Source organism: Mustela nivalis, assembly GCF_964662115.1.
Source record: "Mustela nivalis genome assembly, chromosome: 12".
Taxonomy (NCBI): Eukaryota; Metazoa; Chordata; class Mammalia; order Carnivora; family Mustelidae; genus Mustela; species Mustela nivalis.
Genome location: NC_139031.1, coordinates 94,110,312 through 94,130,704, shown reverse-complemented (window position 1 = coordinate 94,130,704; position 20,393 = coordinate 94,110,312). Strand labels below are relative to the sequence as shown.

The 20,393-nt window shown below is 46.8% G+C and overlaps 1 protein-coding gene and 1 long non-coding RNA gene across 36 annotated transcripts in view; one reads left to right on the top strand and one right to left on the bottom strand.

Moving 5' to 3' along the window:
* Positions 1–633: 633 nt before the first annotated feature.
* The window catches only part of IKZF1 (IKAROS family zinc finger 1), a 95,074-nt gene continuing 75,314 nt past the window's right edge, over positions 634–20,393 (bottom strand). For 6 of the 35 annotated variants that reach the window (XM_082692810.1, XM_082692812.1, XM_082692823.1 and 3 more), the window contains 3 exons: positions 18,945–19,070; positions 14,538–14,672; positions 634–5,049 (listed from right to left, as the gene is read on the bottom strand). In XM_082692810.1, coding sequence (XP_082548936.1) covers positions 4,343–5,049; positions 14,538–14,672; positions 18,945–19,070 — 968 coding nt within the window. In that variant the 3' untranslated portion in view covers positions 634–4,342. The remainder of the gene's footprint in view (positions 5,050–14,537; positions 14,673–18,944; positions 19,071–20,393) is intronic. The other 29 variants (XM_082692831.1, XM_082692816.1, XM_082692832.1 and 26 more) reach the window with 5 other exon arrangements.
* Positions 2,817–10,413, top strand: LOC309845181. Its single transcript, XR_014301092.1, has 2 exons — positions 2,817–5,847; positions 6,805–10,413. It is a non-coding gene; the product is annotated as an uncharacterized lncRNA (long non-coding RNA).

Genomic DNA, 20,393 nt, shown 5'->3' with positions numbered 1-20,393 from the left:
CATTTCCTCAAAAGATGCTGCCTTGTCAGGGGCTGGTTTTGAAAGTCTCCTTTGGGAATTGACCGGCCAGGGCTGACAGGGAAGAGCGCGGTCTATTTCACTAGCGTTTCACCTTGCTCCAGGTTGCACCATGCAGACCTGGCCTGCCCCATCTTGTTCACTAGGTGGGAACCTGAAGTCTGGTTCTCTCTCCAAAAGGGACACGAGCCTTCTGGCACTGGTTGGCCCTGGTCTAAGAGCACAGCTTTGTAGGGTCATGACACGTGGCCACTGTGATCAGCCCCTGTCTCCCGCGCCACCACAGCTGCGGACCCGCCTCCCGCGGTATTATGCCTCAGACTGTGAAAAGCGTGGGGCACACCGATTATTGTTCGCCACCGCCACCTGTCTCAAATCCACATTTTGAAGCCAAAGACTGAGACCTCGCCCCCCAAGCCCAGCGCAGCCGCGGAGAGGTCAGTGTGCCGCCGAGCCACACTGCTGTGTTGTGAACACCACCCATGCCCACGGTCATGTGCCTCCCCTCCCCCCGCCGGGCTCAGCCGCCCCAAGGCCCTCCCCCTCCTCTGGTGGGGAGGAGTCTGCGGCAGGTGGCCTCCCCTCTGGGCCCCCGGACTTCACGGGAAAGGAACAAAGTATTTGTTGCATTTATTTGTTCTATCACTACAGAAGAAGCATTTTCAAAATGTGTACAAAAGGATCCTCTATTCCTCCAGGGGGTATGCTACCCCTTGTTCACAGCTAAACAGAAATAATTTAACATCACCAGAGAAGGCGGATGGGAAATAAAAGAGCATTTTCTCATTTACAATCCTGTACACATATTTTCCAGAATGGCGTTCGGAGACTTAAAGCTGCACCGGGATGCAAGCAAATTGGACCTTGAGGATCCCCCACAGACAACATTGTAAAAAAGTGTATTAGAAAGTATTTGAAACAATATTGCATATTAATACCTGGTTACATCTGTTCACAGTGAAGGCGACCATACCCATGTGTGGATGTACTTCTTTCTTCTGAGACCTGTCCATCTTAAATAGATCTGACTGTGGTTCATTTTAAAGTTAAACACACACACACACACACACACACACACACACACTGAGCTGAATGAAAGCTGACTGGATTGTAAGTTGAACCTTCCTTATTGCTGAAACTCAAAAAGTGCAGGTAAACTCAAAAAATACATCTGCTTCGTGATTTGTCTCTGCAAGTCCATCTGATTCCGCTTCTGCTTTGGCAAAAATACCACACTATGAGAGCTACATGGTAATCAAAACAAATCAAGAACCCCCCCCCCCAAAAAAAAAACCCCAAACTCACATCTCCATTAACAGTAGCTTCCTTTGTCAATGAAGATTCTAGGATTTCTTTTTGTGAATGCTTCTCAATTGGAAGTGGAACATGCCGGTCTCTGAAGTGACTGGTGTGGGGATATGACCTTTGGTGGCAAAACAATGGCACCTCAAATCTTTTTAGTGATCCTTCCAATAGGACAGCCTGTGCTCTGAGGTCCTTGTCACAGAAGGGACCTTGTTGAGGAATAGGCGTCCAGGCTTTCTGTTGGGGGAAGCTCAGTGATGGGGACCGGAGGCGAAGGGCAGTGATTTCTTACTGTAATCGACACATTGACCCCAAACTAGTGACCCTCCTGTCTCCAGTGTTTATTTTAAAGATCGGCGTATAAAGCCTAGGCACCCTTCAGGACACAGCAGTTCCCAAGACACACACTCACACTATCCAACAACAGAACAGACCACAGCACATAAAGAGGTGAAGTCATGCAAAACCCTACTTTAACCAGCTAGAAGAGAAAACGTCAACAGCTTTCGTTACAGAATAGGACCATCTTTGTAACATAATTTAATTACTTGTTGCCATTCTATGGGACCTTACCTTAAACACAATAATCTCAAAGAAAAATGGTGTTACAATATAAAACCACAAGAAAAAGTGTGTAAATAGACGGTTACATTAGCTGGAAAAGGCAGTGGTGGGGGGAGAGGATGGGGAGCATTTTAGGAAAGAACATCTGTGGCCACTATTTACAGTTTGGGGTTCAGCTTTGTCTGAAGCCACGTGGTGGGGAAAACTTAACTCCTTTCCACCAACTGGCTGTGTGGGATGGGTGGAAAAGAGCTAGGCAGGTTCACTGCCAGCAAACCGGAAATCTCTGAAGTCTCTCACCTTGACCATGTTCGTTTGGATGAAATATAGCTTTCTCTGTGACAGAGTGTGGAATCACAGCCGTCAGCAGCCCTGTTGCTACCTGCCTCAGCGCATCCAGGCACCCGAGTCTCAATCCCTGTGACTCTGTTTCCCATTTCAAAACACCACACCGTTTCATAAGCAAAGACACCCGCACCTCAAGAACGACATGTGTGGGCTCCGTCCTTTCAACAGAACTCAAACGCACACAAGAAGATTTGCTTCTGAAGAATGAGAGAGACTATTTCATTTATAGGATTTTCAGTGAGTACGAAGGAACACAGGTCAGGAGCTAGACCCCCAGAGGGGACAATTCTTCCAGTACCCTTGCTCTTGGGAAGGGTTCCCAGACCCTCGACTGGTTTAAGTGGAGCAGGGGTTCTCAACTCAGTTCTCAACTTGCTTCCCCAGGAGACATTTGTCAACATCTGGAGAGATTTTTGGTTGCTACTGGTATCTGTTGGGTAGTGACCTGGATTGATGCTAAATATTGTGCAAGGCACAGGGGGCTCCCCCATCCCAAACAATGATCCAGCCCCAAATGTCAAGGGCACTGTGACTAAGAAACTCAGATTTAGATTACATGCAGGGGTGCTTATAGACAATTTTTTTTTTTCTTCTTCTTTTTTTTTTTTTTTCATGTTCACCTTGGTTCCGTTTTGGCAAAGACATGTAAACATTGGAAACTGTACAGTTTTTACTTGCCTAGGTGGTTGGGATTATTATCTTTAATGATAGGATTAACCTTGAGGGCTACCCCTTCCAGTGGGGACAAGAATGGCCAAACACCTCAGCGGGGCTCCAGGCTACACGGCTCAGGAAGGTTCTAACTCCAGAACCACCTGCCTCTTTCCCGTCAGACCTCGCTGACGGGTTTCATGGTTGCTCTGCACCTTCTAAGCCCCGGGTGAGAAAGGGCATTCCTATTTTTGGGTGGGCACATAGAGGCTGTTCTGTCTTTACAGGAGAGTTTTAGACTGTTGCAAAGTTTAGTTTCTAACAAGTAGGTTCAGCCTGTTAGCCACATCTCCTGGGCTTTGCTCATCACAGTTCCTTGCTCTGAAAATGACTGATCATACTGCATGCTCCTTTTATGGATTTTAGGACAAGAATAATGTAGCGTGAGGACAGGGAAAGAAATGTACCAACAAACAAACCAGTGACATCATTGAAATGGGGTCTAGGTTGGGCCTCGGAGGGGAAACAGACTTCTGGCTGTCAATGGAACCAGCCAGGGAGTGAAGAGTGTGGAATTTGGATAAAGCCTTGGTTTCTGAGGAATGTTACCATTTGAGAGGTTCAAAGGAATTAAGGTCAGCACTTCATGATGGATGTTGAAAGTGCAGTGTCAGACTCTGGGTATGAGAGGCACAGATGTGAGGAGGCAGAGGGCCGAGGTCTCCAGATGGACCTCCGGGAGTGTGGAGTTGGGGGCGCCTTCCACCTGCTGGAAGCCGGAGAAGGCTGAGCAATGCTACAGCAGTTTGGAAACTGAGACGGAGACCACCAGGTCCTCCGACCCCTCCTTGTGCCCTTTGCCCGGGGAGTCCAGCGTTGCTCCAACAGTGTACTTTTTGTTCAGGCTGTGACTTACAATCACATCTTTTACAAATTGCAGGCTTCCAGACCTAGATGCACGTGATCAGACGCTCCAGCTTGGGTTTCTTGGCCCTGCTGTGTTGTGGGGGGCAGAATCACCTGCCAGGCTGAGGACCAAGGGCTGTGCTCATTGCATCTGGAGCCTTGGCAGCCACATGGGGTGCAGGGACGCTCAGCACAGCTCATTCCTTCCCATGCCCTGACCTATTTTTACCAAACATTCTCTAAAAATGAGCAACTCTTTGGAGGAGGGGAATTCTAGGAAGCGGGGAAGGGGATTTCGGCTAACAGTCTATGAGCACATCTAGTAACATAGCAATTTGGGGGGTGGGGGTGGGGTGTCCACATGTAACCTTGTCTCTAACAGTAAAAATCTCGGCAAATCAAACCCCAGCCAACCAACCGACTTAAAAAAAAAAAAAAATACAAAACGAAACGAAAAACCACCTAGAAATCAAAGCACAAGGTTCTGGTCCAGTCCCGGCTGCTGGCAGGAGGGGAGGGCCTGGGCCCCACGTGCCTCTCTCAGCCTGGCTTAGCTCATGTGGAAGCGGTGCTCGCCCCGCGTGATGTGGGACGAGAACTCGTACCGGTCCTGGCTGTGGTAGCCGCACATGTTGCACTCAAAAGGGTCGCGGAAGCCGTGGCAGCCCATGTGGATGGTGTACATGACGTGGTCCAGGAAGAGCACCCGGCAGGGTTCGCACTTGTACACCTTCATGGGCTCCCCACTCGTGCCGATCACGCGGAAGGCGTCCTGGGAGCTCTCGGAGGCCGCCCGCAGCACGTCGTAGGCTGGGTGCTCCTCCTTGATGGACAGGCCATTGCGGGCGTGCGGGTTGATGTGGTTGGTCAGGTAGATGAGGCCCCGCTGCTCCTCGTTATTGCTCTCCGTGTCCGTCGAGTCTTGGCAGCTGTTGCTCGGGGACGCCTCCCGCTCGGAGGACACCGACTTGGCCTTGGAGAGCAGCAGCAGGTTCTCCACGGCGCTGTCCTGGGCCGAGTGGTTAGACCTCGGGGGGCCCTCTGCGTGGGGCTTGTGGAGCTGGTAAATGGGGTTGATGACCGGCACCACCTCGGAGCTGCCCGGGGGCGTCTGCACCAGCGGGCGCAGGGACTCTGCCCCCAGGTAGCTGATGGCGTTGTTGATGGCTTGGTCCATCACGTGGGTCTGCATCATCTCGTTCTCTTTCTCGTAGCTGGCGCTGCTGTCATAGGGCATGTCCGACAGGCACTTGTCCCCTGTGGGAGGCAGGTGACGGTCAGTGAGGCCAGATTAGCTCTGTGCATGATAGCGACAGCTGAAATCGACACGGGTCGGGGGAGGGGCGGGGGACACCCCAACTCAGGGCATCCCAGTCCTCCCACAGAGGACAAGCCACACAGTCACCTCCCAGATGGGGAAGGTGGCGACATCCCTGCCTGTGGTCATGCAGCAGAGGGACCTGCCCAGGGTCTGCACTTAAACAGAACTGACCCGACAAATGAATCCCTGAACCAGAGTGAACTGGGGTCAGTATAAACAGCACACCTTCCAACCGAATGCTCACCCACCCCCTGCGTCTCTTCCTCTGGAGGGTATAATCGGATGTTACTATATTTAACTTAATATTTAAATGATGTATTTTCAATAGAGCATTCCAAGTGATTTGCTGTAACTAGTGAATCTCTCGTAAATTTAATCAAAATACATTATTGTGTAATTATTCACGACAGAATGCAATGTAGTTATTTAAAACAGCACTAGACGGGGGCACCTGGGTGATCAGTAGATTAAGCGTCTGGCTCTTTATTTCCACTCAGGTCACGAGCCCAGGGTTGTGGGACGGAGTCCCACGTTGGGCTCCACGGTGGATGTGCAGCCTGCTTGGGATTCTCTCTCTCCCTTTTCCTCTGCCCCCTCCACCCCTGCTTACAATCTCCCCCTCCCAAATAAATAAATAAATAGATAGATAGATAAAATAGTATTACATGATAGAAATTTAAATTCAGGGGTGCCTGGGTTAAGCCTCTGCCTTCGGCTCAGGTCATGATCCCAGGGTCCTGGGATCGAGCCCCACATCGGGCTCCCTGCTCAGCGGGGAGCCTGCTTCTCTCTCTCTCTCTCTGCCTGCCTCTCTGCCTACTTGTGATCTCTCTCTGTCAAATAAATAAAATCTTTTAAAAAAAGAATTTTAAATTCATAACTTTAATACTCAGAATAAAATTTAGTCAAAAGATATGATTGACATTAAAGTTTACTGAAAGCTGAGTTTGGGCTCTGCGAGTAAAAAGATGCTCAGGGTCCACTGCCCACACCATCCTCACTTTCTGCTCCACTGACCTTTACATCATGGCAGCCCCGGAGCCACGTGCCACAGAGGTATGTTTGGGGAGGCTGGTCGCAAACCAAGGAAGCTCAGGGGAGAAGGTGCCGTTCATCTGATCCTTCCAAAAACTACGAGGCACAAACAGTGCTCAAGGGACCACTGCCGAGGACTCTCGGCATGCGAGCTTCACCTCAAGAAATTTCTGGTCCAGCAGCAAGGTTTGCAGCTGTGGGCAAGCTTGCTGCCTGGGAATGGTGAGCCCTGAGACCAGCTCTGGCTGCTGAGTAAATATTTTCACCAAGATGTACCTTCTTGTGGCACCTGGGTGGCTCAGTCATTAAGGATCTGCCTTTGGCTCAGGTCATGATCTCAGGGTCCTGGGACTGATCCCCACATGGGGCGTCCTGCTCACTGGGGAGTCTGCTTCTCCCTCTCCCACTCCCCCTGCTTATGTTCCTTCTTTGTCTCTCTCTCTCTGTCAAGTAAATAAGATCTTTTTTTAATTTTAATTTTTAATTTTTTAAAAATTTATTTGACAGAGATCACAAGTAGGCAGAGAGGCAGGCAGAGAGAGAGAGGGAAGCAGGGCTCCCTGCTGAGCAGAGAGCCTGATGCGGGGCTCCATCCCAGAACCCTGGGGTCATGACCTGAGCTGAAGGGAGAGGCTTTAACCCACTGAGCCACCCAGGTGTCCCAATAAATAAAATCTTAAAAAAAAAGATGCACCTTCTCAGAATATTGGTTATAGGTTCAGTATGAAACCAGGGCTTAATTAGCAAATTCCCTAACTGTTTGCACTTTACTGTCAGGACTACTGTTTTGCTTTCCTTTCAGGGCTGGTTTATGAAAAAACAAAGCCCCCGAGGCACTCACGAATTGTTTACATTTTACCCCTTACTCTGTTTCTTTTCTTCCTCTAACACATCTTCATTGAGCACTGAGTATCTCCTGGACCAGAGAGGAGGGACAGACAGATGAGCTGGTAAAAAGCTAGCTAACAGTGGACTGATATTAAGACAGGGCTGCACAAACAGCGTGGCCCAGGCTGTGAAGTTTGATGAAGAAAACAGAAGGCTTGTGTCACAAGGGCTTCTGACCTAGGAAGAGTCAGCCAGGTGAGTGGGCCTTGTGTCCCACACTAGGAGGAGCAAGGGAAAAGCAAGGGAAGAAGGAGCCTGGAGCTTCGGAGGGACAGAGTAAAGGTGGTGAGGCCAGAGCCTGGGTGCAGGGCCAGGTGGAAATGGCATCTAGTCAGACGATGGGACTAGACCAAGAGGAAGCTTCTGTCCAGGGGAAAATGGGGAGCTCCTGAAGAATCTGAAGAAAGTGCCCTTCTGGGTAACGGGCAGAAAAACAGGTTGAGAGACGCAGAGGTAAGTGAACTTAGAGACTCTCCCAGGACTCCAGGTAATGACCTCTGGTGAGGGTGTGGCACTGGAGGGTCCCCACACCACCCACACCGACACCTGACTTCAATGTCTCTTGCTAGCTCTTAGCAGCAGGAGAACAAACTCCCTGGTAGTTCAAAACTTATGAACTAACCCTTTTAGAAAAATGTTTCTGACTACTGATAATTGTCCAGGCTTTGGTCCCATCATGCTACGAAGTATCTTTTGGTCTCATTTCTTGCTTGCAGAGGAGATATATCATGAAACGGCTCAGCCTGCATTCATTCTAATCTGCTGGTGGTCAGGAGGGGCACATGCCCTGATAGTGGAACAGTGTGATCCTCAGATTACAGAGAGGAAAACTTGCTGCTGGCCAGTCACACAGCTGCAGAAATGGAACAGAATGGATGGAATCTCTCCAGGAGGTGGATGGCAGGGAGCACAGAGGTGGTCTTTCTCTCATTGAGAGTTCAAAGTAGTAATTCGATAGCATTACTAACATCACAGAGTTCTCCTCATGCTGGTGTTAAGGTGGTAAATATCTTGTTGCTCTAACCCCAGAACAGATGGTTTGTAGGGACCCAGGTAAGGACAAGATGAGGCACAGACTTTGAGGTTGATTTAGGTACATATCAAAGTGTTTATAGCCCCACCAAAAATGGTGGTTTCCCACCTAGTCATCCTGCTTCTCCTCAAAGTCGTGATTCCCTGGTTTCCCAAGTAACCATTAAAATCCATTGTTTTAAAAACTTGTTCTCAACAACAAATGGAGAAAAAAATCCATATATTGCAGATTACTGTGGCATATTGAAACCCACAGAATTTCTCCTCCCCAATATTCCACAAAGTGAGAAATATAAAAACCCACACAGTTCACCTTGGCAATCAACTAAATAAGAGAATGGGTTCTAATAAAATAACTAAAAAAAAAAAAAAAAAAAAAAAATCAAGGACCAAGGAAAGGCAATTCTGTCCTGAGACATATGGTAAAGGATTGCTGCAGGTCTGACCTCTAAAAACCTTAAGTATGAGTCAACAAAATCCTCAGCATTCTCCCTAATCTCCTCATATTTGTAGAGAACCAATTCAAATAAACATCTTCTTCCACTTCTGACCAAAAAAAAAAAAAAAAAAAAAAAAAACCAAACAAACAACCAGTGAAAAACCTCTTGCTAGCAAGAGCCAGGTGGGACAGGACAGCTGAGCAGTGAAGTTAGCTCTTTTGATAGGAGTCGTGTCCTATATGAGGGGAAATGGCCCGAAGCTTCTGGTGTCCCCTTGTGGGGCTGGGAACCACTCTCTATCCAAGTGCAATGAAAACCAGTTCAGGACATTTAACCAAATCTCAGAACGAGGGAGAGAGAGCAGAGAGAAAGTTTTTTTTAACAAAGACTGCACTTTGCCTCACCTGAACTCCCCTCTCAACCCATCCTTGGCATTCTTTCAGGATTTAGAAAATTCGATAGCTCTCACAGGAAAAGAAAAAAAAAAGTCTCACATACAGTGGGAAGAATGTCGAAATGTCAATCAGGTTATATCAGCCCAAGCAGAATAGCAAGATGAAAAGAAATGCCATGGTTACAGTGAAAATATTTTCTAGCAATACAAGGGAGGAAAGGAAGTAAAACAGACCAATAAACCCATCCTAGGAAAAAAGCTTAACTCAAGGAAGAGAGGTTATCTCATAATTACTTTGTGACATGGACTCCAGAAAAACAAGTACTGAAAGACAGCATGCTAAAACAATAGAATGAGATGAAAAAAGAAGATGTCAGATCTTGGGAAACATAATGAGGTCCCCAAAAGTTTTATTACAGAATGAATCCATAGATTTAAAAGCAGTGAGTAGCAGAACATAAGCTACTAAAAGTGGAATGACTGACATAGAGGAAAAAATAAGTGTGAATGAATGTGAAAAAAGACCAAAAAAAAAAAAAAAAACTTAAGGAAATGCTAACAGATATGGAAGACAAATTATCCAACACAGGACAACTGGTATGCCTGACAGAGATTACAACATATGGAACAAAAAATTCTTTATAAGGAAAATAATTTTTCAGAAATAGAGAGAGAAAAAGGGATTCCCCAGATTAAAATGGCAGGAAATTTTTATTCAGAATACAAAATACCAAGACACATCCTAGTGAGGCTATTTAACTCTAAGGTTACAGAAAGAACTCTTCAAGCATTCAGAAAGAAAATGGAAATCACCTTTCAGAAAAAAAATATCAGATTGGTCTTAGAGATCTTCACAGCAACATTCAAAAAGCAATGCCATTATGTCACCACACACTCTGTCAAGATAGAATGGCAGCAGGTAGACAACCTTGAACACAAAACAATCATGGAAACAGAACACCTATAGCACCTTCCTTTTTCTTTTTTTTAAAGATTTTTAAAAAATTTATTTGTCAGAGTGAATGAGAGTGCATAAGCACGGGGAGTGCCAGAGGGAGCAGTCTCCCCACTCAGTCTCCCCACTGAGTGCAGAGTCCAACATGGGGCTCCATCCCAGGACCCTGAGATCATGACCTGGGCCAAAGGCCGATGCTTAACTGACTGAGCCACCCAGGGGCTCCTTATAACACCTTTCATGCTAAATCCATTCAGTTATGAGATTAATCAAAATAAATAGAAATGGCAGTAAAAGGACTGAGTCTGAGCCTTGAATCTATTTAAATATAGGATTAACAATAAGTAGCTAGACTTCTGGAAGAATTAGGATTATGGAATAGAATGTGAATATTAGGAAGCAAGACCATGTAAAAATAATGTAACTGAACACCAGGGAATAAAATCATGTCCTTATTCCCCAAAGCTACAGGTCAGTACATACTGCCTAAATGAAACAAATGGATTAAAATACTGATTTGAAGGTCTTCACATTTTAAGTAAAGTAGTATATATTTTTAATCTTGGAAAAATCCTTTAAATAATATCTTTTGTGAGAAAACATTTATTTGAAGATCAGCCATGCCTCCAGTTTTGTTGTTTACCTCTTAAATTTAAGACAGCTACAGAAGTAATACTTTCAATTTGAAAGAGCATTTGTAATACGATAGAATCTTTACATTTATTTCACACCTGTCTATCAATCCACCTGTTCATCATCTAGCCCCTCACATACCTATATATTGATAGAAAGATATTTAGAATAATGTCCAGCTACTCTTAATATTGGCAATTTCTGGATGTTGGGGTTTGGGGTGATTCTAAAACATTCATCTTTCTATTAAAATTCCTTATATTCACCATGGGTCATTTTAATAATGCAACAGGGTTGTGTTTTTATCTCAAAAAAAAAAGGAACTATACCAAGATAATTATAATGGATAGCAGGAATATTGATCATTGTTATTCTCCATTATCTCCTCTTCTGTATTTAAAAATCTTTCTCAGGGTGCTTGGGTAGCTCAGTCAGTTAAGCACCCAACTCTTAATTTCAGTGCAGGTCATGATCTTAGTGTCGTGAGGTCAAGCCCCACATTGGGCTCTGTGTTCATCATGGAATCTGCTTGAGATTCTCTCTCCCCATCTCCCTCTGCCCCACCTCTCCTTTCTAACAACAACAAGAAACAACACTTTCTCCCTGTAATCACCCAACAGACTAAGAACAATGAGTAGCGTCCTTATGTAACATTATTATCTCCTTTGTGATGGGCTTCGTTGATCCAGTGATCTCAGAGGATGAGATCTTTGATGACACAATTGGTGAGGAATGTTGTCAGCAGAATCAATACCTACTTATAGTCATGCCAACATGCTAGGTAAAAATTTTAATCATAGATCTCGTATCGATTCAACAAAATTATAGACCATTCTGAGCAATGTACCACAGGAAAATAATGTCACCTTACATTTTTTAAGTGCCTTCTCGAGTTGAGAGCAGTGCCACACCCATTGTCCCTTTTGATCTTCAGAATAGCACTGGGAAGGATGCAGAACAGGAGGCATCACACCCATTTCACAGATGGGGACAGAGTCCAGTGACATGCTCAAGGTCACCAGCCAATCATAGCTGGATCTGGACTTGAACTCAGGTCTCTTGAATGCAGACCTGGAGCCTTTCAAGAGCACCACCCCTGGCCCATGTGTATGATCATGTATGAAAACAGGTGCACTCCTACACATTTTCTAAATTTATAGAAAGGATAAAATCAGCATGTCGAAGTTCAGAAGGACCCTAAGAGATCTTTCTTTCCTTTTCTTTCACTCCCTCCTTCCTTCCCTTCTCTCTCTCTCTCCCTCTCCTACCCTCCCTTCTTTTCTTTTCTTATTTATTTATTTATTTTTTATTTTAGCGATGGAGACGCTGTGACAAGTCAGAAGCGGTTGACTGAAATCCCATCACAATGAAGTGAGGACAAGCTAGGCATTTGGGTATAGAAAGAGGTATTATTTTATAAAGAACTTATCAATCACCAAATTCTTGGGAAAACACCTAACAGAATATACAGCCATTCCTGAGCCCTTTGTTCCAGTCTCCATACTTCTCTCCTTGTCCTACTGTTCACATCACATCTTCTCCTGTGTCCCCCTCCCCCCGCAGACTTCTTTCTAACCTTGGTTTGGCTTGGTTAGAACTTTTGTTTTGTTGTTGTTGTTGTTGTTTGTTTTGAACACAGAAGCATCTGAATCTGAAGATAATACCCAACTCGGGACCTCCTCCCAGGTGGCTACAGGAGAGGTTCACAGGTAGTCTCATTTGGTTGGAAGCCTCCAAAAGCTAATATGAGTTGCAAAGATTCATTGATAAATCCTCAGCAGGACTTGTCCAATTTCCCAACGTGAAGGAGAAGGCGTGCCCAGCTTCTCAACGTCAGTGACCACGAACAACCCTCGGGCACATTTGTTACCGGGTCTTTGCTCCATCTCCGCCCCTGGTTACCTGGCCTTCTGCCTCACCTGCCGCCTGCTGACCTTGGCACCCCGCCCACTGTGTGCACTGCGCCCTGCCCACTGCTCAGCACCTGTGAGTGCTGAGTTCTCACCTAGACCAGTGCGACTTGAAATCCCAGCACAGCAGCCTGTTCTGTGCTCAGGACCTTGCTTCTGCTCTGTTCAGGAAACGCAGGGCCTCCCTCATTCCCACAGTCTAAGCCTGCATATTTATGTGGGTGACTCCCCACATGGTGTCTCCAGCCAGTGGCTTGCAAAAGTTTTTGAAACTGGATCCTTCTTTCCCCCAACTCTCTCACCCCCCAACCTGTGACGAGCCTCTAAAATCTGATCCAGACGGAGGCTTCAGTGCAAAAGGGAGGCTGGAGCCCCAAGAACGTGGCCTCTCCTTGTCCTCCCTGCTTCCTGCTGTCCCATCTGCCCTCTGGAACCCCACGCCTCATTAACCATTAACCCCATTATAGACCCATCCTCTCCCAACACACGTTTTCCATGCTCCCATGTGGCCTTGACCTCAGAAAGCCCTTGAAGATGAGCAGATCAAAACCAGAACTTTTTTTCCAGAAAGTGGCTTTATCATTTCTGTAAATGGCACCCTCCTCTACTAGAACTGCAGTGACTCACGGCTTCCACCCCCCAATCCCTGCCCTGACCCCCAGCGCCTGTCACCAAACTCCTCTGCTCTGCTTCCTCCTCCTTCCCTGCCACCACTGACTCTCTCCTTTCCCAGTCACCTTCTGGCACTCGTGGTCTTGTTTGCTAAGATGTGGCTCCCATTAAAATTATGCCAGTGCTTTTTCCTGCCTCTTGAGTTAAGGAGACATTTCCCACCTCAGCATTCAAAGGCCACTGATTCTGCGGCCAGAGCTTACTGGGACTTAATATTCTTGCTTCCCCGAGGGCACATGAATTAGCTCGGAACACACCCTGCTCCCCAGTCCGGTCCCACGTGACCCACCCCCACCCCGGCTCCAACCCATACAACTGGTGTCACCATGTCCCTGTACTTTCATGTCTGTGCAGAATCCTGTCCCTGTCTTCCACTATTAATAATGTGCTGAAATTCTAGTTCCCCATCAAGGTCACTATCAGCTTCATGAAATTTTACTAATCATCGTCTTTCCTGACCATGACCTTCCCCCATGGTCCTCTCTCCTGACCATGACCCTCCCCCAAGGTCCTCTTTCCCGATAATGACCCTCCCCCAAGGTCCTTTTTCATGCACATGACCTTTCCCCTGGCATTCTCTTTCCACATTATCCTACTGATAATAGTTGACCTTTACACTGAGGGTTTCTAAATGTTTTCACATCCTTGGTGTTAATTTATGTTCACAAAGCCACGTGAGGGACATAAAGCATGGAATCAAGGCTAGGAGAGGTCAAGTAATGTCACCCAGGTGACAGCATTAACACACGGCTGTGTGCTGACACCCTCAGGTTGGGCCCCAAGTCGAGGGCATTTCCACTCTTACACCGAGCTAACTCTACACCAAGCTAATCATTCTTCCTGCATTTGCAGTGTGTGGCCTGATGAGGGCTGCCTGTGCTTCTGTGTACCGTCTACACTGGACAGCGAGCTCCTAGAGGAAAGGGCCACCTTGCTCTTCCCTTCATCCCTCAAAACACTGGCATGGGCAGAGATCCCACGGTGAGCACAGCCATCGTGGCTGTGCCCCCTCCTCCCTGGGCCTTCTCATTGGCCAGTTGCTCTGCCATCCAAGGTAGCCCACGCAGGGGGTATTATGAACTTCTGAGCTTCTATGGCTCAGGGGGGCTGCTCAGGCAGCAGGTGAATGGGCTGTGCGGGGAGCCCCCAGCCACGCTAGGCCAACACAGCGCACCGATCCGGAAGTGCATGGTGTCCACAGGCATATCTCCTGGGTGCCTGGGATGCTGTAAGACCATACGGAGGAAAAACTGCCCGGAGAAGACTTCTTCTGTGTAAGAAGTCTATCAGAAAAAAAATCCAAAATATTTAAGAAACGTAAAGCCTACCAATTTTTGCTTTAAAAAAACAAAAACAAAAACAAAATGAGATTCTTTTTCTCTCTCCTACTCTCAACTAAGGACCAGCTGAGTCTAAAACACCCACACAGTTGTTTTTTAAGAGACAGCAAACGTTTGACTCTTACCAACAAATTTCTGAGGCATAGAGCTCTTACGTTTGGCGACGTTACTTGCTAGTCTGTCCAGCACGAGGGATCTCTCTGATCCTATCTTGCACAGATCTTCTGCCATCTCACTGTGATTAGCTTCTTCTTTAATGACTAAAGTCAAAGACAGTTAGAGAGGCCAGTTTAGAAACGCTTACAGTGAAAGGATTGGGTCGCGTCCAGCGTTAAATCTGACATTTGTTACGTGCCAACCAGAACCGGGCCCTTCTCAGGGATTACTCCTAATCTCCCCGGCAGCTCTCCTAGCAGACAGGGGCTGCCTACGGCCACCTGCTAATGACGCCTGGGGACGGCACATTATCTCCCACGACCAAAGCGAACGAGCACCACCCCTGTCACCAGAAGCTGGATGTGGTGAAGCCCTTGTGTCCCTCTGACAAGTCCTCTTAACTTTTCAAGGGCTCCCAAATCCACTACCTCCGTCAGTCCTGACATCAGCCTGCTGAGAGTCCCAGGCCTGTCTGAGCTGGAAATGATCGCAGTCCGACGCCGTCGGCTGGCACCGCAAAGTGAGAGGCAGGAGGACTACAGTGAATCCCGGCAGCACAGGGGACAAGCCAGAACCCCCGACCCCTGAACACACAGCAAACTCGGGGGATCAGTGCTCTCTAACTGCAGAACACCGAGATGCCGCGGTAAGTGCTGACATGGGGAGCATGTCCAGCCCGTCTTTATTTCCCAATGCGATCCTTCTTCCCATGACTGAAGAGATAACGCTGTGTCCTGAGGAGTCCGTCTGCATCCCAGACTCTATGGCTGGGTGTCTGGAGTAGATCTCTCTCCTGCCTGCAATTTATCCTAATGGACAAGGAGCTGAAAGTGTCAGTTCCAGTCCAAAAAGCTACCCGGTCTTTCCAGCACCATGTCTGAAGCCTCCACCTCAATCCCACGGCCGTTCGCATCCGCACCCTCCTTGCTCAGCTCCAACATGCTGATTTAGCGCAGATGCGCTCCTATTCTAAGCAGAACTTAGCTGCATGCCAACACGGCACCAGACATGACTCCTCCTTTTTGAAAATGCCAGTCCTCTCCTCTGTTCTTCTAGGCACCCTCACGGTACTCCCCTACCACGGACAGACACATTTTACGTGAAAACCAGGCCTGGATTCAGGAAGCCAGGAGCCTGCCCTGTCTGGCCCTGCCCCCATCCCTCCCACCTTTGCTTCTGGCCCCGGCACGGTGAGGTAGCTCATCATGTCCCCGGCATTGCCTGCCAAGATGACTCCTCAGTGTTTCCGGTCTTCAGACGGCCTTAGAAGGCCATTTTGGAAACATACATTTCAAATTGGTTATTATTTCTGACATAGGACATTTTTTAACATTGGAAATGCATGTTTGCTATTCGATGGGCAAACATAATCGTCTACACCCGATGTACATGAAAGCTACACACGAAACCCACGTGGCCCAATTCCAGACAAGTACATGTGACCTATTGAGCACATAGGCATCCTCACATGTTCTTCATTCTCTGTTAAGCACCCCTTCCCTGCCCCGGGGCACCTGTAGCACTTACGTCCCCACCCAGCCACAGGGACTCCTGGGAGCAGAGATGCTCAGCGTCATCACAGTGAGGGACAAAACAGTCCAAAGATCGCAGGTTGGTGCTGACCCCGTGTTTCATGCTCTTCCCCCTAAGAGCCGTAACACGATTTGTGCCCCTGACGGATCACCTTCCAAATGCTCAAAAGAAACTCATTTTTTTTTCCATAAAGGGAATTACAACAGAGGACCAACAAGCCTTTAACTAGGTAAAGTTATATTCAGAAAAATTAAACATTCCTACATCCTAGCTAAGCCAGGCTTTGGTTTTTACCAAATCCCAAAGAACAGCCCCACCCTAAGGACTGAGGCAGGGAGAGGTTGTCCAGGGGTCCTGAGTGCCAAGGGGCTGGTCCCGGGCAGCGTGGGAAGGACAGGGCGTGAGAAGGCACAGGTTCAGCCAGACCTGGCACAGCACAGGTAAGTGAGCAAGGACCCCCACCCCCCGCCGTCCACACCCCAGCAGCCCACTGCCTGCTCTCTGAATCCCAGATGTCAGCTTGTAGGACCGGCCCTGAAGTGCTTTTATGGACTCCCTCCACACCCCCAGTGCCTTCACTGCACACAGGAAGCTTCTTCATCTCCCAAGCACAGGGACAGAAGGACAAACCATTGTGGCATTCCCAGAGATCAAGGGAACAAATGAGCATTTCAAGACAGAAATAATCCTGGCTGGCGAGGGGGTAATACATGTGTCGCTGACATATGCGCTCACTGACCCAGACAGCCAACCAAGGACACCCGCCGGGTGTCAAGGCTTCGGTATCTGACATGTGTATGTTCACGTGAGGACATGATACGTGTCTACCTTCCCTGCTGTCTCCTCTTTTGCCCAGAGCCTTTCTGCGAGGTTGGCCAGGCAGGAATTACCACTCCTACTTGAGAGCCCAAGGTCACGTGCACACACGGATTCGGAGACACAACTTGACCCCAGGTCTCAGGGACACAAAGCCTGCCCTCCCGTGGATGAGCCCGGGCTGCTGTCCTAGAGTGTTCCTTCAGTAATAAGATGGCAGAGAAAGCCAATGTGTGTCTTTGAAATTCCATGTGTACAGTTTTAGGGGAAATTCAGATCACTGTGCTAGAGGGCTTGGTATGGTAAATAATAAATGGCAGCGAATATCTTGGGTAGATAAATGCCTTATTGAAACATGGGTCAGTCCATTTTGGAAACATATATTTCAAATAGGCTATTACCACTTTTCTCTGAAATTTTTCAATATTGGAAATGTGTGTTTTTCATTAAATGGGGAGACATAAAAGCACCCCCTGATTTATATGAAGGATATACACAAAATCCATTAAAAAAAAACCAATCCTATAGGTCGTACGCTTGACCTGTCGAGCCTACATGCTTCCTTCAACGTCTCTCCTTCTCAGCAAAGTGGGGCACGGTGGCACGTACTTCCAGGATCCTTCCAGGATCCACTAGTCTACTTGTGGCAGGAAAACAAAATGTCTGAATGTTCAGATTTTATTCTGAAGGATCATCATCATCCTCTCATCCTTGGTGTCTGGCCACAAATGGATGACTATTACATTATCATTACTGTTTTACTACCTGATTTCTTCTCTTCTAGTAACCCTCGATACCCTTCCATCCTAGAAACAGACCTCAGACTTTGAAGAAGGCTAACTGAGAATTTAATGGGATCTCCCCATTTTACAGGCAAGAAGAGTAAGGCCCAGAAAGATCAATGGTCAGTCCCCAGATCCACAGCTGATGGCTGGGGAAGGCAGCCTTAGAACCACAGAGCTCTGGCCATGTAACACATAGCCCTGGTGCCAAATAGATTTGGTTCTTAGAACTGTTCGTCTCTCCTGCTCTCGCTGGTCCTTAATCTGAGTGTTCTTGTACCTACTTGGTCCCTCTCAACCATACACTCAAAAATGGTTAGGACCCTATGTGTATGTGCTACGTGTATTTCACCCTAAGAAAAATCCAGTGAGTAGTCACAAAAATTTAAAATGATACAAGTGATCTGCGTGTTCCCTGGTCAGTTTCCTTTATGAGCCATTCATTCAAGTCAGGGAGCTTACGGAGGTTTTACAAAATTTTCAACTCTTAATTTAACTTCCACTCCTGAGTCCAGCGACGATCCTTCCCTTGGCGGAGCCGAGCAAACGGTGTTTTGAAAGAGGTTAACTTCAGTTGATCTATTCATAAAAAGTTAGAAAGGGTGCCTTCTAGAGCACCGCCGTCCCTCTGAGTGAATGCAGCCTCCTGCAAATTCAGCCGTCTGTTCCCACCCTTCACTTCACATTATCTAAGATCAGAGTCAAATGCTATCTCCTGACGGGATGCCGAAAGCATCAAGGCTCATAAGAAGAAAGCAGCCTTTCCTCGAACATTCTGACAGCCGCAATCCTCTGGACTGTCAGGGTTTTCCAAGGAGCTCACCTGCTCCAGGCAGGCGATGACTGAAAACCCAGCCTGAAAGATTTTATTCAATCAACCTCATGAAAAAAATAGTTTTTTGAACAAGACTTCATATCTTATTTTGATTATTAAGCACAAAGAAGTAACCGATACTCCAAAGTTTAAAAAAAAAATCACCAAATCCAAGGAAAAAACCCCAAAGTTTCAGGGGTGACTATTATCTTAGATGCTTCCCCAGCTTCCAAGAGGGAAGGGCTCAAAGTCAGGCTCTCTCTGGTGAGATGGGGGCTTCGAAAGTTGGGAAGCACAGTGAGCTCTGGGTGAGATCACGCCGTGTTAGTGGCCCAAAGAGTCCGTCTGTCCCGGTGGTGGCAGCATGCACACCGGGAGCTCTGTGCCCGGGGCCCCTCTTCACCGCGAGCTGGGAGGGAGGGCGGGCTTACCTGGGTACAGGGTGCCTGGAAGACCCATGCTTTGCAAGTAGTTGTGGCAACGCTCCTTATGTTCCTCTAAAGAGCTGCGCTGTTTATAGCTTCGGCCACAATATCCACATTTGTGAGGTTTACCAACTGCGGAAAACACAATTGAGTTCGAGACCCCAATTAAGTGCTGGCCTTACGGGTAAGGGGAATGCATGCAATACAATTATTATCAAAAAGGCAAAAAAAGAAAAATAAAAAAAAAGGACCCCTCTACTCTTGAGAGCTAAAAGCCTTATGGGCTCAATCTTGCTAAACTTAACAATGTTAATGCCCCAGAGTTTCTTTGATTGAACCAAGAGCTCCTGTGAGTCTTGCTTCATCTTGATTTGCCCATTGTCCTAGCGACCCAATTCTCTTCTTCAATCACTTCTTTAACTGGAGGAAATGGGCCACGGCAGTGGGGTCGGGGAGATGGAGACGTAAGGACAGCATCTTTACTGTGGGCCAGATCCAAACGCAGCCAAAGTGGATTAAATTCCAGGTTGCTCAGCTGGGTAACTTGAGGTCTCTAAGAAACCACAGTGGATAAGTATACACTAATGAAAGAGCATTCATTTCCAAAATGTATTTCCTTGTTCTAGTTTAGAGAAAGCTCTGCATCTCCCCCAAAACTTGCGGATGGTATAGTTTCGAGATCAGCCCTGTCCAACAGAACTTCCTATGAAGATGGAAGTGTTCACCCTCTGCACTGTCCAGGGCGACAGCCACTGTGCTGTTCAATATGGTGGCCATCAGCCCCACAAGACTACTGAGCATTCAAAATATGGCTAGAGTCACCACAGAATGAAGTTTTGATTTTGTTTAAGTTCAGTCGATTAAACTTAACAATTTAAGTACCATATGCACCTAGTGGCTACCATATTAAGCATTGCAATTCTACACAATGGGTTTGGTTCTTCCCGAACTTTATTATTAAGGGGTATTTTAGGGAAAGAACACTAATGCAAATTCATATCATGCTTAAGCTTAAAGACTTTAATACACAGTACCTTCAGAGATGAAAAAAAGGTAAAGGATCCTTATTTATATGAGGAATATAAATTTCCATCCTCAGACCAGAATCTCCTCTGACTTTCTTAAGTTGTTAGATTTCACAAATTTGAATGTATTGTATAAAAATCCATACCATCCAAATAGGAATGTTTGATAAAATAGTTTAACCAAAGCTTATACTACTTCAGTCTCTTCCCCAGATGAATAGAAGCAATGGTTTAAGAAGAGGAACATTGAACAGAGGAGGAAGGGGGTGGGTCTTTATCTGTGGGAAACATTGTATCACTAAGATCAGGGAAGTAACACTGAAATATATGTTGCCTAAAATGGCACACTTTATGGAATACTAGCTTTAGAAATTAGTAGAATATAGACAACCCCTCAATGTCCTTTCCTAGAAAAGCTACCACTTAAGCA